Source organism: Panicum virgatum, chromosome 6N (assembly GCF_016808335.1).
Source record: "Panicum virgatum strain AP13 chromosome 6N, P.virgatum_v5, whole genome shotgun sequence".
Classification (NCBI taxonomy): domain Eukaryota; kingdom Viridiplantae; phylum Streptophyta; class Magnoliopsida; order Poales; family Poaceae; genus Panicum; species Panicum virgatum.
Window position 1 is genome coordinate 8,362,058 of NC_053150.1, and position 20,004 is coordinate 8,382,061.

The 20,004-nt window shown below is 44.6% G+C and overlaps 1 protein-coding gene and 1 pseudogene across 1 annotated transcript; one reads left to right on the plus strand and one right to left on the minus strand.

Moving 5' to 3' along the window:
* Window positions 1-1,562: 1,562 nt before the first annotated feature.
* Window positions 1,563-11,554, minus strand: LOC120677876 (annotated as a pseudogene).
* A 5,737-nt stretch (window positions 11,555-17,291) lies between these two features.
* Window positions 17,292-18,975, plus strand: LOC120677491. The gene is made up of 2 exons (XM_039958643.1): window positions 17,292-17,655; window positions 18,563-18,975. The coding sequence occupies exons 1-2, from the start codon at window positions 17,350-17,352 to the stop codon at window positions 18,644-18,646; spliced, it is 390 nt and encodes a 129-aa protein (XP_039814577.1). The 5' UTR covers window positions 17,292-17,349; the 3' UTR covers window positions 18,647-18,975.
* The last annotated feature ends 1,029 nt before the right edge of the window (window positions 18,976-20,004 follow it).

The following is a 20,004-nucleotide window of genomic DNA, read 5'->3' on the forward strand; positions in this document are numbered from 1 at the left end:
GAAATTCTCGAGCGTGCCGGCATGTCCAATTGCAAGCCAGCATCCACTCCTGTGGATACGAAGCCGAAGGTCTCCGCCAACGATGGTGTTCCTGCCTCTGATGCCACGTTCTACCGCAGCATCGCGGGTGCTTTGCAATACTTGACACTCACGCGCCCTGACATAGCATACGCTGTGAATCAGGCGTGCTTGTATATGCATGCACCCAGCGATGCCCACTAGAACCTTGTCAAGCGGATCCTGCGTTACCTACGCGGCACGATCAATGACGGCATCCACATCTCGGCTTCCTCTTCGTGCAGCCTCACTGCCTACTCGAACGCCGACTGGGCGGGCTGCCCGGACACCAGGCGATCGACGTCGGGCTACTGCATGTTCCTGGGAGAATCGCTGGTTTTGTGGTCGTCCAAGAGACAAACCACCGTTTCCAGATCGAGCGCAGAAGCCGAATACAGGGCTGTGGCAAACGCCGCAGCCGAATGCTGCTAGCTACGCAATCTACTTCGGGAGCTTCATGTCCTCGTCGACAAGGCCACGGTGATCTACTGCGATAACATCTCGGCCGTGTACCTGTCTGAGAATCCAGTTCATCACCGGCGCACAAAACATGTGGAGCTAGACATTCATTTTGTGCGGGAAAAGGTTCAGCTTGGGCACATTCGAGTTCTCCAAGTGCCGTCGCGACGTCAGTTCGCGGACATCATGACCAAGGGGGCTACCGATGCAGCTCTTCCAAGAGTTCAAATCCAGTCTGTGCCTCATGCCGCATGAAGCTTCGACTGAGGGGGGGTGTAGAAGACCGGTTCTCTCCAACGGATAGCGTTAGGATTTCTGTTAGGATTACGAGTCTCCCTGTAACTTTCCGGCTCTCCTGCTCACGTTCCTGAATTCTAGGATCGGCAGTTAGCCTTGAGTTGTATATGTATCGGCACCCATGGTGAATAGAAGCTTGAGCATCCTCTCACATATACTCTTACACCGCTGACTGCTCCCGATCTGCTGCTGTTCAGATATTATTGATGGAGGAGTGAGATCGATCGGTCGATGAGACAATGATGAGAGCGAGGACGACGGTGGTTCAGGCCGTAGCGCTTGTCTGCATCGCCTTGGGTCTTTGCACTTGCACTGGCTTGCTGTTCTGGCCGCACACACGTAAATTGATCTCGATCGATCAAGCAACTGCTGCACTCACATTACGGACGGACCAAATGGAGAGGAACCGGGACGAGATAGGGAGGCCAGGCGGCGTCGGGGATGGAGAAGGCGACGGCGCGGCGGCCGTGGAGGCGGCGGAGGAGGACACCAATTCGTCGTCGTCGTCGTGCGTGGTTGCCAGCGCACCCATGCATGATGCTGCAGCGCGTCGTCCGGGCTTGCGCCGGCTGCCTGCTGGGCCAGGGCGGTGGTGGTTCTGTCCACGACGGTCCAGCATGGCACGGCTGGTGATCTCGGCGCGGTTACACGCTACCATCAGAGGCTGATGGAGGCGACAAGGCGGGTCTTGTAAGTGTTGTTTCTTTTTTATTTGTAAGGTATTTTATCATTTCCTAGGTGGAAAGAAATCAGCAGAGCGCTTCCTTGTCGATCACAGAGTCCAGAACCATCGCTGACATCATTATGGTGATCTGATCGAAATAGAAAAAAAAAAACAAAGTAGCAACAGTACGTGAGCAACCTTTCCAACAATCTTGCAAAAACCACCTAAACCTAAGATATACATCGGATTAACATATATGCACCATCTCTACTGACTGTGTGGCGAAATAAGTTCATAATAGTATATATCAGAAGACCATTTTTTATAACAATGAAATGGAAAAGCTACCTCTTTTTTATTCATCCCAATGACGGTTCTGAGATCATCAATCTGAAAGGTGAAAAAATAGCTTCAGTGATATTCTCAATAAATCATTTCCCATTATGTAATTGTAACTTTTAATCTTTTAATACGGAAATGCTTGATTGCTTACATTTTTAAATGGTTTGGTGACTCCTCTCGGAGTTTGAAAGTGATGGGTGCTCTAGGCTAAGAGGGGGAGGGAGTGAATTAGTCAACTTAAAACTTTAACCTATGGCTCCAACTAAATTGCACAATATTAAACTAAAACATACTATCTATATGTGCAACTAAGATTTTTCTAGTGTGAAACCCCTATCCCAAAAGAATTTAGCAAACTATAGCTTTTCCTATCAAAATACTACTCTACGAAAGTAAAGGCACACAAAAAAGTAGTATAAAATGCGGAAACATAAAGAACGGGATAGGAGGAAGCAAACTCTTGACGCGGGTGTTTATCCCGTGGTTCGATTAGCCATAAAGTCACATCTACATCCACATTGTTGAAGCACTCACTAAGAGTATCGCTTCCCGGCAATCAAGTCTCTTCCGTGGACAAAACCACGGTCACCTTGATCCCGATTTCCACTAAGGAGCTTCTCCACAAAGGATGGGGGTCTCCACGTCCCCTGCACAAGGTCGTCCATGCCGCTCCACACCAAGTCGGAGGGTCGTTGACATTGCCGGCGAGCCTCAAAGCTCCAAGGGGCCGGCGCACCAAGATATCTTGTTGGTTCAACAAAGAACCACAGCACAAGGGCACAAAGCCTCGCTTTCTCACTCTCTAAAGAGCTAACTTAGCATAAACACTTACGAAGTTGTGCTAAAGACTAAGGATATGATCACTAATCTCTTGGATGGCTTGGAGGTGTTCTTGGATGTGGGTGTGATGTGTTTAAACTCCAACAACCTTGAAATGCCCGGGGGATGGCATATATATAGCCCATCAAGTCCATAGAGTCGTTTGTAGCCATTGGGCCTTTTCTGCGCAGGGCACCGGTTGCACCGGTGATTGGGCACCGGTATAACCGGTCACTCACGGCTCTATACTAGCCGTTGGCCTTCTGACACGCTAACGTAGTAGTCACCGGTTAGACCGGTGCATTGCACCGATGCCTCGTCGGTCCAACCGGTGCTGAAAGATTCTGCCCTGATTCTTCTATAGCTGGCGTGGCATTGCACCGGTGTTTGCTCCGATGCACCATCGGTTCAACCGGTGCTGAAGACCTGCTTCTTGGCCGTTTGACATTGTCTCTGAAGGATAGTACGGTACTTGCACCGATGCCTCAACTTGGCACCACCAGTTCAACCGGTGCTACTGTGATTTCTTGACTTGGCCTTTATACGCACTGTCCAATGCACCGGTGCCTGTGCGTCGGTTTATCCGGTGACCATAGGTTAGACCGGTGCTTTGTCATCGGTTAAACCGGTGCAACTGTTCTTCGCATCCTTTGTCCAAATCGTCGCTGCGGTCATTTGGACACATCTCAGTGGTGGATTGGACACATCTCTGTGGTGAATTGGACACATTGGATTTTATCCATTGGACCTAAAAATCCTACAAATGTGATCTCACAAACTTATTAGTCCCATTGATTATATTGTTACAAAATCACCAAAATCACAAACAATGGCCTAATGGGGCCATGTTCCTTACAGAGTTCATGTATATAATAATTTGCCCTTTTCTCTCCGATACCCTGCACAATAGTAGCAAGTTAGTAAGACATGTGATCTTTTCTTCTTTTTGTACTTGTGCGTGTGTGGGTGGAGTGTGTGCGCGCGCGTGGTGGGGTGGGGGGTAATCTTTAAGATTCGTAGCTAATCTTAAGGCTTTTCAACTGCAACCTGAAGATACGGGAATGTGCATTAGAAAAACAGAAATAAAACCATAATGCCAAATTAGTGATAAACGATAAGGATTGATAAGGATAGTACTTACTTATTAGTGCTGTTTAGAACCATCAAGCACTCTTGAGCCAATGATTTCTGTTTTTGCAAAAAAGGGGGGGATTTATTAGGAAAGCTAATGATACAATAGGAAGTGTGCGTAATGAGTTAAAAATAGGTAACCTTAATCCCTGTGCTGCAACCCTTGAGTGTCTCTTGAAGATTTTCAACATGCCCAGATTTCAAGTGAATCGTAGGAGTTTTCGGTTCAGCTATATCTGTGTAACAAGGTTGGGCACAAACCATATCTGTTTTTTTATTTTGTTATTGTCGAAGGAAAGTCAAACTTCTACACTCTTCTCCACAATTCAAGGATAAGATATTTTCCATGGACTTCTCTAGAATATCTAGATAAAATAAATCAAAGATATTTCTAGGACTAGATATTTTCATGGAAGAGTGTAGAATTTAGATCAAGGGCTATAATTTTGCCACATGTCAATAATCCAATGGCCTTGTAACCCTATAAATAGAGACCCCCTCCTTTCCATGCCATCCATCCAAGAGCATGGTAGATGAGAGCAGATAGATAGCAAGGTGAGAGCATGAGAGGGTGAATACTAGGTAGCCACTAAAAAGTGTCTTGTGTAATACTATTGTGTTGCAATAAAGCAAATATTTTGTAAGTGTTAATCTCTCAGTTTCTAAGTACTTAATATATAAGTTGTGATTTATCGTAGGTTGGCTCTACAACCCAGGATCACATAAGGTCCGAACTTCATCGTAGGAAGGCTTTTCCTCCCAGAAGCTAGCTTCATCTATTGGTAGGCTCTGCCACCCGGAAGCGAGAAAGCGGTTCTGCCGCTGAAAGGACCTTATATACTAAGTAGCTAGAAAATTGAAAAGGCTAATCAACTTTAGAGTGAGTTGGTATGTCTTAGGTGTATGTTCTCTGCATAGTGGGTATTAGGGCCACCTCGGTTTCTAACAGTTATATTCACTGGCCTAGAGTTTGATATATAGTTGGTTGCTCAGCTATGGAGAGGATTGAGTAGCGCAGATAGGAGTCTTCTCAGCAAATTCATCTGGAAGTGATGGCAATTCAGAATGGACTCGTACTACCATTTGATAATTAACATTTAGAAAAAAGGAGTTAAGAGATGTTATACCAGCTATATCAGATGAGCATGTCAAGCCAAAATCTCTACTACTAAAAAGGGAGTAAGGGTGACGTTTTTCTTCGTCTTTCATCCCCTGTCGACCGATCGTGCCTCTGGTCTATCGTCGTCCGGCCTCGGGCCGATTCCTGTTGTCCGATCGCGCCCTCCTCTTCGTCCACGTCGGCCCCTTGCCGCGCCGCCGTGTAGTTCTTGTGGTCTCCGTTCGTCGCCGCCGGCCTCACGTCGCCGCCCAGCCCCCGGCGCCCTACGGAGACCGCGGTGGCGCCTTGATTCGCGTCGCCATCACAGGTCTCCCGTCGCCGCGTTCTGCGGCCACCGCCATCCCCGTGTTCTTCGGAGACCGTCTCCACCAGATCGGCGACGCGAATTGGTCTTTCGTCTGTCCGTCATACGTTGATCCCACAACCGATCCCGCTATTCACTGTCCCTGATGTAGTGCCGTCAGGAAAGGACCTACTACTCCGCTGCAGTGGATCGTCGCTTTCAATGAGATTGGGACCTGCCGTCGCCAACAAGATCCGCGCGCCATGGATGGGAGGAGCTCTGTCCAGAGCAGAGAGCGGCAACAGGGAGGAGGCCAAGAGAGCGGCCACCGCCAACGGCCCTCTCACCGTGTCACCATCTCCGACATCCATGAGGTCCGTAGTGCGGTGCGCACGCAAGGCTTTGGCTGTGTTTTGTGTTGTCAAATTAATTTTCATAGGTAAGGAGTATTAATTTAACAGTGGTGCTGGATATTCAATTTTGTTTCAATTTAACAGTGGTGCCGAGTATTCAATTTTGTTTCAATTTAACAGTGGTGGCTGATGTTCAATTTAACAGGGGCCACGCAAGGCTTTGTGTTGTGTTTTGTGTTGTCCAATTAATTTGCGTAGGTAAATAGGAGTACTAATTTAACAGTGGCGCCGGATGTTCAATCTTTTCGTTATACTTTGCTCAACTTTACATTCCCCCATTTCCACCAAACCGTAGCAGAAAATAATATCTTGATCCAATATGCAGTGAAGGTTGTGATATGAAAAAGGCATTGCAAGGCTGCTTGGTGAAAAAGCACACGGACAGACAGCTGCCATTCTCCCAAGTTCAGTTATTACCCTGTCCCCATTTTTTCTATTACCAACTTTAAAACTCTTAGCTTAGTAACTTAGAGAAATATAAACCATTCAGAGAAAAGTTCACACATGTTTTCTGATGGAGTACAATGCATGTACATGTTGTCGGATGAAAGACTACAATGTAGTAAACACATATTTTCGGATGGAGCACAGGGCATGTAGTTTGATTCAGTCTATGAAAATAAAAACCTGATATTATTCGAAAATATACATTACTTGTATTGGCAGCTGTATATTACACAAATTCCTACCCATCAGATTAATTGACACATCTACATCAACTTTGAGGTTATAATGCATGCTTTGACTTGGCAGGTTGGTGTACAATGTGGTTTTATCACTCCACAGTAATTGCAGGAGTATGATCCGGCTGGATTTGCCCCCCTATATGGTCAGGCTCCTGTGCCAAGGTTCATGGTGTCGGTGCCGCCAGGAGGTAAAGTGAGGATAAGATAGCATAGCTATCTAGCTTCTATGTTTGAATGTGTGCCTTCATTACTGTTAATTACATATCATGTATGCTTCTATCTGGTCAACTTTATTGTGGTTTGTTCCAAAATCATTTCTGGACGGAAGCTTTTCTCCTATCCATCTACTGACTGATCACTTAGTTTAGTAGTTAGAATTAGAAATTATGTCTTTTCTTTACCTCCTACTGTTCTTAGTTCCTGATGCCAAATTAACATCCCGGTCTGCTCTACGTTTCTCAGAAATTTAGAGAGTTAATAACCTTGCTTCCTCGCGTGTTTCAGCAGTGGAGGCTTGGTGGTGGGTCAAGCAGTGGTGGCACTGGTGCAAGGCAACGACGAGCTGCTGTAGATGCTAAACTACTTCCATGGTACTCTTCAAAAAAAAATTTTTGTTCCATTATTATTACTATATTATTACCATATAAAGTATGTTAATCACCCATGTTTTAGTACTTTACTGGTCTGCTTTATTAAATTGCTCTATGTTGTGCCTACCTTTCTACCAATCAAATCTGTAATCGAGACTGAAGTGAAAAACACCTTTTTGGATGAGAGCACCATGCCTTGCCTCAAGATATGTAATTTTGGCTACTAAAATGTACTGAGAGATGCTCATGTTCATATACAAAATTAGGGGAAAATGAACTGTAGTTGCAACTAACAGGGCGCACCTTTACTTTCTTAGCATACCAAGTCGTGAGGACTGAGTAGTAGTAAAGATTGGATGGTAAATTGATTTAGCAGACCATGATGTAGTGGATAAAAGTTTTCTGAAATAGTCAGCTTGTAAAATCAAAGAGGAAGGTAGTTCTACTTTTAATACAATTACTACATACAACTTGTTCCTCTAAACAAATGTTATTGTTGGAATTGTCTCCTTTAAACTGTTGGTCTGCTTATATCTGGCAGTTACACTGTCAGCCAGTCTACTGTGCTAACTCCTGCATACATTTCTCTTGTAGGATTTTTTTTTGAAGGAATACAATTGAAAGGTGTATAACGCACTCTCACAAGTTTTCGTGAAAACTCTGCATAATATTGACATGCGGAGTTTGGTTGCTCATGATGCACAATAGGTATGATGAGTGTTCTTATTGTTATCTGTTTGCATTCCACTTGCAACTTCTTTTACTGATGTAATGCTCCCTCGTGCACACATGAACCTACAGAAGGTGGTAAGCTGATGGAAGAATGGTGCTTAGAACTTTGTAGGTGCTCTGGTTTTGCAATTTGATGGGGATGCAGTTCAGGATTTTTAGGTGCTTTGCATTTTTCAGCTTGAGAATATGTGTTGTGCTGGTCTTTGGGTTAGCTCTTGACTTTGCTACTGCCATGCTCCTATCTAATGCATCAGGCCAAGCTTGGCACAGAAAGAGCTTATATTCTGATTACACTCACACTTTCTGTATTTCTAATGGGTAGATTTCTTATTACTTTTGTAGGTTGCTGAAACTCCCAAAGCTGGTGTGTTAGAGATTTTCAGGGCTGAGTTTTATGGTATAGCTCTGAATTCATTTCATGCGAGTTGGGTAGCGTTAACTCAAAGGACCAACGATTTCTCTGAGATTCAGAAGCAATATTAAATTCATTCCAAAACGGATCATACCGTGCCCTTGTTGCTCATCGTGGTGCTTGCAAAATATCGAGTGCTTACTGATAAGAATACTAACATGTTCTGGAATGAATGTGTCGATCTAATATGTAATGATTTATCATACCGCGCCCTCTGTGATTGTGTTAACTTCAGGAACTTTATTTTATTGGATTAAATGTCACTTTAACATTGGTATTTAATTTCAAAGTATTGTAATCTTACCGTGCGGTCTATGTATTTTTAGTATAAAAGTTTTGATGTCCCATAGCAACGCACGGGTATACACCTAGTTACAATATGAATTCTCCAAATCCGAAGAGGAATGGTCCTGAACAAGGGGACAAAGAGGGCTACGTCTTCATGATATTAAGATATTGGGATTGCAGAAACAAAAATCAGCTATTTGCCTATTTCTTAAAAGATACCTTAATTTTTTTGCATGTCAACTGATACTATTTATTTCACGCCGAAAGGCACTACTTCTTGCATTTTAGATGATACAACATCTAAAACCTATTCTATTTCATCACATGCCTGCATGTTGCGCCATTATATGATGATCATTGGTTCTAAGGTTATCATATATTTGTGATGCCGTTGGAAGGAAGCTAAAGTGTACCTTAAATGATGATAATTCTTGAATTGACATGGCAAGTGATGACTGAATCTCCTGTTGAATGATGCAGAAAGCTCCATTATAAATTTGCTCACTGATGATCAATGACAAAATGTACATATGGGTTGCTAAAGTATGCAAACCTTAGATTTTGCCACCACAGTTGGTACAACACATCTATTATCTTCCTATATGATTCCATAAATTGCAACTTGGAGTAGTTAGTAACACAAGAATGACAATTTCAACACCCAATGACCCACGTACTACATGCATGCTAGGGCACAAAGAAGGAACTGGTCAAAATATATGTACCTTCAGTGAATTGGTAGATGGACTGAACAACAACCTCCTGCACAACAAAAAGGGTGAATTTTAGTGGTGGGTTCGCAGAAGGAGATTGGGATATTCAGAAGTTAATGAACAGTGTGTACCTGCCACTCAGAATGGACTTAGCTCATGAGTGCTTCATATTAATTGAAGTAGAAGTAGAGCTTACACTTTTTTTTTGCCTAAACCCATGATCATTTCAGACCTGCATAAAACCATAACCACCATTAGCTTCACATTTTAACAAATTATCAATCAAAACGTCCCAAATCAGAACGTGACCTCTTATTGGCAGTGGGGGTTCGAGTTGCTTTTACTGCACTGTAAATGAACTTGGTTTGGCCATGCTTCACTAGTACAGAACTTTGTTACTGGATAGAAGGTAGCAAAGACCTTGACAAATTCTTGGCGCTCACTGAAAGTTTTACATTGGATTTTGAACAACTTCCGGTACCCATGGATAAGTTGTAGAATTGTTCATTGACCGTTTGGCTTGAGCGAGATGCAAGAAAAACTTCATCCTACACCAAGAAGGCAAAGCATGCACTTAGATTGCAGGTAACAAATGCGTGTCAATTCTGACAAGTTGGATCAGGTAACATAGATAAGGGTATAACAAATAGGCATAGCTAACTTCAGGCTGCAATGGGAATTCATGTTCTGTCAAGCAACGGCACAAAATGAAACAGAGAACCATGATAACAAAACTTTTACATTGATACATTCTATTGAGTTAGACTAGAGGTACCAGGACATATACTCGACTATCTTAGGAACATACTGTTGAACAATAACACAATGTGTTATACTCCTCCATGATCAAGCCACCTTCCATTAAAAACATTTTCTCACAACCAACGAAATAATAAAAGTAGCTTGCAACCGCTGAATTTGTGGTACAGGAAGACAATTGCTCACTATTTATATTAAGCGCCTTCTATGAGAACAAAGCATATCAACACAGCACCACTTATCTTGCATAAAGAATCGTGCAAAATACGAGTTACTTTATATGGTTTGTAGGGTATGAAGCTTTGGTTCCTGTTCAGAGCCTGTATGACATTCATTACAGCATACAAGGACTTGTAACAATTTGATGGAGCAAACCCTCCACCACAATTCTTCTGCTTGGTATATATCAACATAGCCTAATGAAATCAAGGAGCAGAAACTAAATAAGTTATGCAAGATGATATATGAAATTGCCGTGCATGCATGAGAAGAACAAACCTGCCAAGTCAAGAAAATTGATCTTTGATACAGCACATTCTCTGCCTGGCCGATCAATCTAGAATTGTAAATAACAAAGCCTTGGTGTCCTTTCGGTAGCATCTGGTTTGAAGGCTTCGTGGTGAGCTTGTAACTACCGCCACAACAAAGATCTGAAAACTCCTCAATTGACTTGATATCAACCTGAATTACGTGATTAATTTTAATTTACTTTGCATGAAAAAACACTAAAGAAGCTGGGTAGTTGAGGTAGCAACAAGTCGGAAACATGAAGGTAATAAGATCAAAATTGTATGTTGTATGCAACTAAGATACCTTGGAGAGGCCCTTAGGTGAGTCCTTCCATTGGCATCCTCCAGCACGTGGACCTCACTGTCCTTTGGCTCCAAGAGATCAAAGACATGGCTATCCTGAAGCAAAGCCTGACCTCTGCCCCGGTGGGTTTGGCTCTGTGTAGGATTTGCTCCATGGCCATGGTGAGCAAGCCAGAATGATCCCAGGACCCCTGCATTGGTATTTCAATCTTGAGTAAACTACTAAAGAAAAGCAATGCAACGAAAATATGCAATTTATGTCAGCTAAAATTTAATAGAAACATACCATGATGAAGTTTGTTTTGGCAGAGGCACCACAAGTGATTATGCATGCGTTGTTGCGGCCTTGGCCACAAAAGATGTCATCCAGGAGGTGTTTCACCTCGTCGTTCAAGATGAGAGTGGATGAATCATCCTTGGATGAATCGACTTTATACTGATACGTTGGCGTGGTCATCAGAGCCCTGAAAAGTGAAAAAACCCAACCCAGGTCCAATGTAATTGATGGGATCGGCGGAGCAGATTCAATTGGCAAGGAGCAGGTATGGTAAAAACTAAAAGTGAAAGCAAGCCTCGTACCCTTCGGCAGCAGGAGTGGCCTCCTTGTTGATGGGGATCAAGGAGACGGAGGCGGAGGAGGAATCGGCTGCCGTATCGGAACCTCGAGCGGCGACCTAGAAGGGGCCTCTGGAGCCTCCGCCGGGGCAAATCCTGGCCACGGCTCTGACGGGGCCGGCCCCACTCCTGGCAGACCGAGGGGACGGACTGGGGATAGCGGCGATGGCGGTGGCTGCGTTTTCCATCGTCCCCTGCCTCACCGGGAGCGGCAGCTGCTGCTGCTCTACGGGGTGATGGCGAGGAGCCGCCGAGATGAGGACCCTTGCCTCGCTGCCTGCCTTTTGAATTAATTGCGCCGCCGCCGAGATGAGGAAGAGGAGCGGAAGGTTTGGGAGCGGGCGATCGCGTCGTGTTCGCATTTCGCAGGGCCAACTTGAACCGTGCAGAGGAAGGAGTCAGGAGCGGCTGCTGCTGGGCTTTGGTCTCACCAACGGCAGGCCCATGTAGGCCCAATACATGGTTCTCCTCCACTCAGGCGGCGGAGCGGCTATATATCGCACAGGCGACAAAACAACTTTTTGTCACCTACACCCTGTGAGCTACTGCAGTGATCCAAATAAATAGATACAATAATTTACAGGTTACAGTCTAGCATATGTTTCTAGTATCTGTGCACTTTGGCGTGATAATGAGCCATGAACCTAATGCTCTCTTCACGACCCTACTTGACTCTTAATATTTTTAACTTAAAATTATATAAAATTAGAGTCCGGCCCTTAGATTATCCAGACTAAAAATTAAGACACTTTACCACCTTGGATGCACTTGCTATATTGACCGACTACCCACCGTCCTACGTTACTATTTTGTGTAATATTTCTATGGATGGTGCTCGCTTTTCTCTTTCTAATGAGCATTTATAATTCATTTCACGATGTTGTATTGTTTTCTCTCTCTTGTGTTTTCTTTCCCATTTTCCTTTCTAATACATATCTATTCATTGATGCATTTATTTCTATTCCCTATAGACACTCCTCTTCTTTATTTTTTTCTTTTTTCATTTCATATTTATTTTTGAACCTTATTTATTTTTCATTCATTATTATTTCATTTCATTTTGTCTTTTACTTTCACATACTATACTTTTGTTTAAATTTGTTCTCTTATTTGTTATTATTTATTATTTTTACCTATCTCATATTTTTATTTTTGTATAATTTCTATTATACATGTATGGTCTGTAACTTATCTTATCTTTATTTTATTATTTATTCATTTATTTTTTAGTTTTTATTTTTAATGCTCTAGTAATATTTTTTCACTAATATATAATTTGTTTTTCTTTCCTTCTGTTTATTTTTATTTTATTCTCTATTTGCTTTCTTTTATAGATAACGTGTGCGAGTGTTTTAGAGGTAATTGATGAATTTTTCTAATGTGAATTTTCCTTTATTCCTTATCTAATATTTTTTCTATTATTCTTTAGTTTCTTATTCCACTCTTTTTACCTATTATTTTTGTACCTATCATTTTTATATTATTTTATATTCCACACTTAATCCTTGTTGTTCATTATACATTTATTTTTAATAGATAGTAATATTTTATTCTATGTCTATATCATTATTTTTCAAGGTGTACAATTTATTTGTTCACATTGTAGATTAAATTGCTTGGCCATGTGACTCATTTGTTCGCGCTATTAATTTCACATTATTTTGCCTATACAACCCAATATTCGTGATGTCTAAAGTTTTGTTCATTGTACATTATTATTTGTTCGTTGTGTTTAAATTTTTTCATAAAATAATTATTTGTTCTTGCTGTTAAAGTATTTGTTCTCGGAATCCGAAATTAATACTTATTATCAAAATGATTTTAAAAAACATGCAAATATAAGCAAGTGTGGTATTATTTTGAAGGTCCTGTTATAAGAAAGATAATGGTACAACTCAAATTTAATTTGGACTATCAGATTAAGAATCTGCATGCACGTGAATGATGTTATCATTGTTGTTCTCTTCTCCATGAATGCACATGGTCTCTCCTTAGACTGACTTCAACAATCATATGCAAATGCATATATGCCTCCGCGAGTGCACTGTGCATGGCCGATCGGAGGTCCAACAGGAGACGCAAACGGGATGCATTTTGCTTCGCGAGGAGAGAGGAGAGGTAAAAATGAATCACCTCTCTCCTCGAAGGCAAACGAGCCCGTGGGGCCAGGCGAGCCGCGGTCGCCGCCGACCCCTCCTCGGCGCCGCCCCATCCTCGCCGTAGCCGCAGTCGCCGCCGCCCCCTCCCTCCCTCTCCACGCTAGGCCCCTGGAGCTCGAGCAACGGAGGCCCATGGCGGCCTCGAGCTCTGCCGCCTCGGGTCGGCCGGCCTCGGGCTAGCCGGCCGCGGGCTCGGCGGCCTCGGCCTCGCGTGGACAGGAAGGCGGCGAAGGCCTCAGATCTGCAGCAGCCCTCCTCCCTCGGCGCGGGGAAGGCCATGGCGGGCCTCCTCCTATTCCTCCGCTGCCGGCACGTCCTCCCGCCGCCTCCCTCCCTCTCCAGGCCGACGGAGGAGCAGAGGGGCGGGTGGATCCGGGGGCGGCGGCGCGTCGATCAGGCGGTGACGCGTCGATTCGTCTGCTCGCCTTGTCCGCTCCGTCCGCCACGACGCCCCTGCTCCCTCCCTTTCCCTTGCGCGGCGCCATGGACCGTCATGGCCGACCCGTGCAAGCTGCACGCGCTCCATGGAGCCGAGGAGGAGGAGGGACGCCCGCCATGGCACCACGCCGGCCGAGCTCTGAGGCGGCTCTCGACGGACTGTGGCTCGGAGCTCCCCGTCGTTCGCCGCCCAAGGCCATCTCCGGGGCGCGTCCTCCCCCAAGCGCGCTGCCCCGCGGAGAGGCGCACTACCCCCACGTGCGTCTCCGGCGCGGGCCGAACGCGGACGCACGGCGAGGCGCGCCGCCCCCACGCGCGTCTCCGGAGCGGGTGTGGCGGGCGGCCTGCATAGGCGGCGGCGGGCCTCGGGTGGCCACATGCGGCGGAGTGAGCGTGGCGGGCGGATGGAGGCGGGCCGGCGCGCACGGAGGCCGAGCGGCGCTGGTGGCGGTCCGGCGGAGGTTGATTTGCCTCTCCGATTTGCACTGCGCTGTTGGAGTCCTCTAAAAAAATTGCTTGTTCTCGTTACTGTACACATGAGGCAAACTCGGTTTGCCTATCCAAAATACATCTCTGCTGTTGGAGTTAGTCTTATATATGCATTTGCGTGCAAATATTATTGGGCTGGTGGCCCATCTAATACCACACTTGAGGTGATAGTTGTTGAAATTGTCACCCAAAACGATATATTAATCTCAAAAGATTAATATATGCATTTGCATTGATAATTTTTCTTAGACATGATTTTGTACAATGTACTACTCAAAATGAGTTTTGGATTAAATTTGAATATGGAATCTGAAACTTATGACAGTATGAACGACTCAATAGCCAATCTTTAATTTTTGTTTCTGCTTAAGTATATAGCTATTGTTAACTGGAGCTTGACATGTACTCATAGTTGTATGTACTGTTGACTTCTAGTAAGCCTTTATTTGTAGTCTATTCTTGGATAGTGTTATAATAAAATACTCCATCTGTTCCAACTTATAGATCAGTTTGATAATATAGACATATACTTATTTTTATTATGTTTTTAGCCACACTATATATCTAGGTACATAGTAAAATTTACATATCTAGAAAAGTTAAAACGGTATATGTTTGGAACGATGATGGGAGCAGTAGTAAGTAATCAAAGCACATTTTTTAGATTAAGGGAATGACCCGGTCTTGAACATTCACAAGTGAATGTCTACGACCCTAAAGAAACACATCAGGCCACAAAATCAAAAATTTACATGAGTACTTAGACTCCAACCCTCCAACCGAGGAAAAAAAAGGAAAGAAACAAGAAATAAAGCATGAAAGACTAAGCTTCAAACTTCTTCTACATTCTTCCTTCAACCTTGCTTTAGTACCCAAGTAGTAATAAAATCTTACATCAATTGTCTTCTTAGAAACTCATGATGTAAAGATCGTCGATGATCATGTGCCGTCTAATCATCTTGCGATCTAGAAACCGTACCGAGTCGATCTCTACTATGCAAAATAGAACAAGCACCGCCAATGCTCCAAATTGACCAAGGTGTCACCATCAAGGGCTCCAAGACGACGCCTCAAAAGGAAAGCGACAAGGAGATGCCACCGCCGCCCGAACCGGTCGGTCGGTTTCTTCGGTTTTCATCTGGATCCATCCTTGAAGGTTAAGGTTCTCACGGGAACGCCTTCAAGAAGGAAAAATATACCCACAGGCACCGTCGTCACCAGCAGTCATTTGGCTTTCGCCTGAAAACCTGCACACCAATTAGCAAGAGCATGGCAACAGGCTATCCCTAGCAGCTCCGCTAGCACACCCAAAGGGCGCCCAGCAGAACCACCAGTGGCGACCACCAGAGGTGAAAGATGACCTCAACCCGGAGCCCAGCATGCACGGTTCACGCCGCTACCGCCGCGTTGTTTACCATCGCCGCACGTTGTACTCCGAACCGGCAACCGAGTGCCCCGAACCAGCCCGCACAGCTACGGCCAGCCTAGAGACCGGCCGTGGGGCCACACCGCCCACGCGCCCGCCACTGACAGCCTCCGACCGCGCCGCCCCGAGTGGACCCCGCACTCGCTGCTGCCAGCCACCGGCCGCGCAGTCCTGAGCGCCAGCCACCGGCAACACAGCCCCGACGGACGCGGTCGCTGCCACCGACCGCGCAGCACTGTCGCAGACCGTGTGCTCGCCGCCGCCATGTCTAGAAGCATACCACGGTTTCTAGATGTGGCGCCGACGGAGGGAGAGATCGACCATAGAGGGAGAGAGACCTGCCGCCGCCTTCCTCGCGCACCCTGGACTTCCAGCAGCGCGCTCGGCCGGCGGCGAGGGTGACAGGGAGGAGGTGAGGGGCCGGCGGCGGCGGCTAGGATTTCCACCCGAGCCGCCCCACGGGATGACGCGGGGGAGGGGTCCGTGCCGAATCTAGTTTGTACATGTTACATTAAATGTGAGCTAAAATATGGAAAGTAATGATCCACATCCACTATTATTAACCCTAAGTAATCAAAGCACATGGAATGAATAATGGAGATGGGTGCGTGTATACAAATAAAGGGAGCAGGAAACAAAATACGATTCCGTGTAACCTTGAACGGCGAGGAAGTGTATCTTAGACCAGCAATTGATGGTCAATTGCACTACACGTCACCTACCACTACTACAGAATAGATCTTTACGAACGCACTTCACCGCAAGTGATAATTTTTACCGTCTGTTCGTAATAATTTTCTATCACCGGTTGGTAAGTGGTAGGTTAGATCTGATAGAAAAAAAAGGAAATCTTAAAGTAACGATAAAAAAAAACAGAAAATACGATCTGTTGACTAACTACGACTGTGTAAAAGCACGTCTGACCGGAATCCGGTCAAAGTTGTTGACCTCCCAGTTCACCGAAAGCACTACACGCGCTTCGCATTTGGGCCACACCGATCATGTGGCCCTTTGTTTTTAGATGGATCATGTGGCTACATGCTTCGCGGCGAGCCATGCCCCCCCCCCCCCCCCCCCCCGTGCGGTGCTGTGCTGCCACGTTATCCTCTGCCTCGGTTGTCGCCAACCGGGCATCGTCATACAGATGATTTTCAGTTACCCATGCAGGGCCGGTACGGAGGATTTTCTAGAGGGACAGTATGAACCTGAAACCACATGCAGCTACTTTCAGGTAACTGAAATGTGTTGGATCAGTTCCTGGTTTGAAGGCGGCGTTGCTGATCGATCAAGAGCCAAAAGAAGGATAATGAGATTTTGCTGGGTTTTTGTTGAATCTTACTCGAATTCAGATCAGTTTACGCGCGCATTCATCGCATTCTTGAGCACGGGGATGAAAACACGGAGCACCAATTAACACGAGGTTTGCATCAGTATTATATATGTTTATTTGTATATATACTATCCCCATACCCGCGTCAGAAGTTCAGTCAACACAGTCTGGACACGGGAACAAGAAAGCTCAATGATTGTTCAGACAGCTCTATAAATGGGTGCCACACCATCGGTCATCGTCACTGCAAACGCACCCCAACCCACCAACCAACCCGACCTCAAAGGAGTGCTCGATCAAGAGCTCGGGCGAGCGATGGAGGGCAACAAGGTCGTGCAGGGAGTGCTAGAGGAGGGCGAGAAGAGATGCCTCCCGGCGAAGGGGAAAGCAGAGGAGTCCATTGCGGCGGCGGCGGCATCGTCTCCGGCAGCCGTCCTCACCTTCCTCATGCGGCCCCTCTCGCTGCTCCGCCACGCCGCACACGGCTGCGCCGGCTACCTCGGCGGCCTCGCCTCACGCCTGAAAGTGAAACGACCTGCTGCCGCCGCCGCCGATGCTGCTGCTGCTGCTTGTCAGCCTCAGCAAGAAGAGGGAACCGTCGAGGCTGCAGCTGTTGTGACTGTAAGCACATCCACACACGCTGAAATTAAAGCCACCATTTTTTTTAAAGAAAAATGCAATTGCAAGCTCCTTGCCGTCTATCTGAGCTCAATTGAGTATATGCAGCAAACTGATTCAATGATGAGTTCATTCTCGGCAAAATAGACATCTTAGTCCTTCAACTTTACTCTAAGGATCAAGTTCATCTCTCAAGTTTTAAAAAGATTAATTTAGTCCCTCAACTATTATATTTAGGTCAAATTCATCCTTATATTAATGTGATGCTCCATAATACCATGAGAATAACGCGAAAAGTCCTCTTTACCCTTGGCTATTTCCTCTCCTTCATAATTTGCATGCTGAGCAGTGCTACGGAAAGTTGATCAACATGTGCATGATGTTCTTATATGGTCAATATTACACTAAGTATGAAAGGGTACTTTAATAAATACGAGACACAACAAGCTAGGAGAACCAACAGTAGACCTATCATATGGGGTGGTAATGGACTATGGCCCTAATGCTTTCTTCACAATCCTACATGGTCCTTAAATTTTTTAGCTCAAAATTGAACAAGATTAGAGCCCGATCTTTTTAGAGCCCGGCCCTTAAATTATCTAGGCAAAAAATTATGGCCCTTTACCACCCCATATCGTAGCATTAGTTAATTACAATAATACAATAATGGAAATTGAGTATGAGAAGAATGAGCCAAGGTTAAAAATAACTTTTCACATCAAGGATGAAGAGCCACATTACCACAAGGATAAGTTTGACCTGAAAATAAAAATTGAGGGACTAGATTGACTAATTTAAAAGTTGAGGGACCAATTTGACATTCAGAGCAAAGTTAAGGGACTAAAATGCCTATTTTGCCTTCATTCTCCTCCTCCTCCTGATGATGAGCTACGATCTTGCGCGTCTGCAGGAAGAAGAGGTGGTGGTGGTTCAAGTGCGGTCGAGAGGGCTCAAGGAAGGCAGGGGTGGCAATGGCGGAAAGCACCACAAATAGTCTCTCCGTATGCTTCTACTTAGGGGGTGCAAATTAGTGATCTTTATATGCATCTCCAATCCTCCTAGTTCAAAGTTTTATACTAATTTTTTAAAAGTAAATATGATTTTAGAGAAATAGTACAATATTTTGAATTAGAGAGAGTTAGAGATGCACTTAAGGATCACTAATCGACACTCCTACTTCTACTGTATAACCCTCCTGCTGCATTAATCTTCATAGACGACACATGCTCAATGAAAATCAGGAGCAGAGTTGGTGTACGAACTCTGAGTTTTTGGAATTGCATCACCTCGCCACAACCATAAAAATAAACTAGGACTTACTGGGGAAAAAAATAGCACTTATTCCCAGAGTCCTCAGCCCTAACCTTGACCTCGTTGTTTGAAGAGCTCACACAGGTGATCGATGAGCGAGTTTTGGGTGTGCGTTTATTCTAGTTTGATTCAACGCCATGCCCCGCGCGTGGAGCTGCTTCATTCCTTTGTTGCTTGACTCTTGAACTACCGTTTTTTTTTTCTTTTTTCTTCATTGCAACTTGGAAGACACTTTGAGTACGTAAGGAGTAAGTTGTTTCAGACCTCGCTACCAATAATTTACCTAATAAGAAGGATGAGTTACTTCATATCACTCTAACTTTCCTCTGCAAATCCTGATGAATCTTGGACAACATCATTCCATAACTAGATTGTGTTCATGTTCGCGGAGTTCGCGCTCACGTGGTAATTGTAAGATGCTTTTTTTTTGAAAGAGTTATAAGATGCTGTGTGTCATGAAACGTGGACACGTTGAAGATAATTTAAAAACACACATAAAACTATAGAAGTCCATCAATATGTCCATGTCATCGGTAGGTATTGGATCACGTACGTCTTTGTAATCAACATGTCATCAGTAGGTCCATGTCATCAATCATATTATAATCAACATGATTAACACTTACGGTTGTTCAGCAAGCACAAACCTTACTATCGCTAATTAGAGGCTCCTTTAGAGGGGACGCTAATTTACGGTGGACTGTAGGGGAGCCCACCCTACGGTCGATCTTCCGACCGTTCACTTTTTTCCTTTTCTAGCAATTTTTTATCATTTTGTGATAAAAAAATTTCAGAAATTTTTTCAAGAAAAAATCTGGAGAGGAACATGGAAAATTTTTGATGAGACAAAAATTGAAAGATAAATTTTGAGAAAAAATTTTGAAGAAACAACTTTTACATCCAAAACCAAGAAAACTTGAAATAAAAAATGTTTGTAAAATTTTTCATCAAAAAAAAGGGAAATATTTTTTGTAAAACTTTTTGCATCCAAAAACAAAAAAAGGAAAAAAAGCTGCGCCATAAAAAAATTCAATGTACAAC

Excerpts from the sequence above, each read along its gene's own strand:
- LOC120677491 (XM_039958643.1), top strand. The coding sequence starts at position 17,350 with ATGGAGGGCAACAAGGTCGTGCAGGGAGTGCTAGAGGAGGGCGAGAAG. Across the intron at positions 17,656-18,562 it reads AGGCTGCAGCTGTTGTGACT|GAAGAAGAGGTGGTGGTGGT; the intron begins GTAAGCACATCC and ends GCGCGTCTGCAG.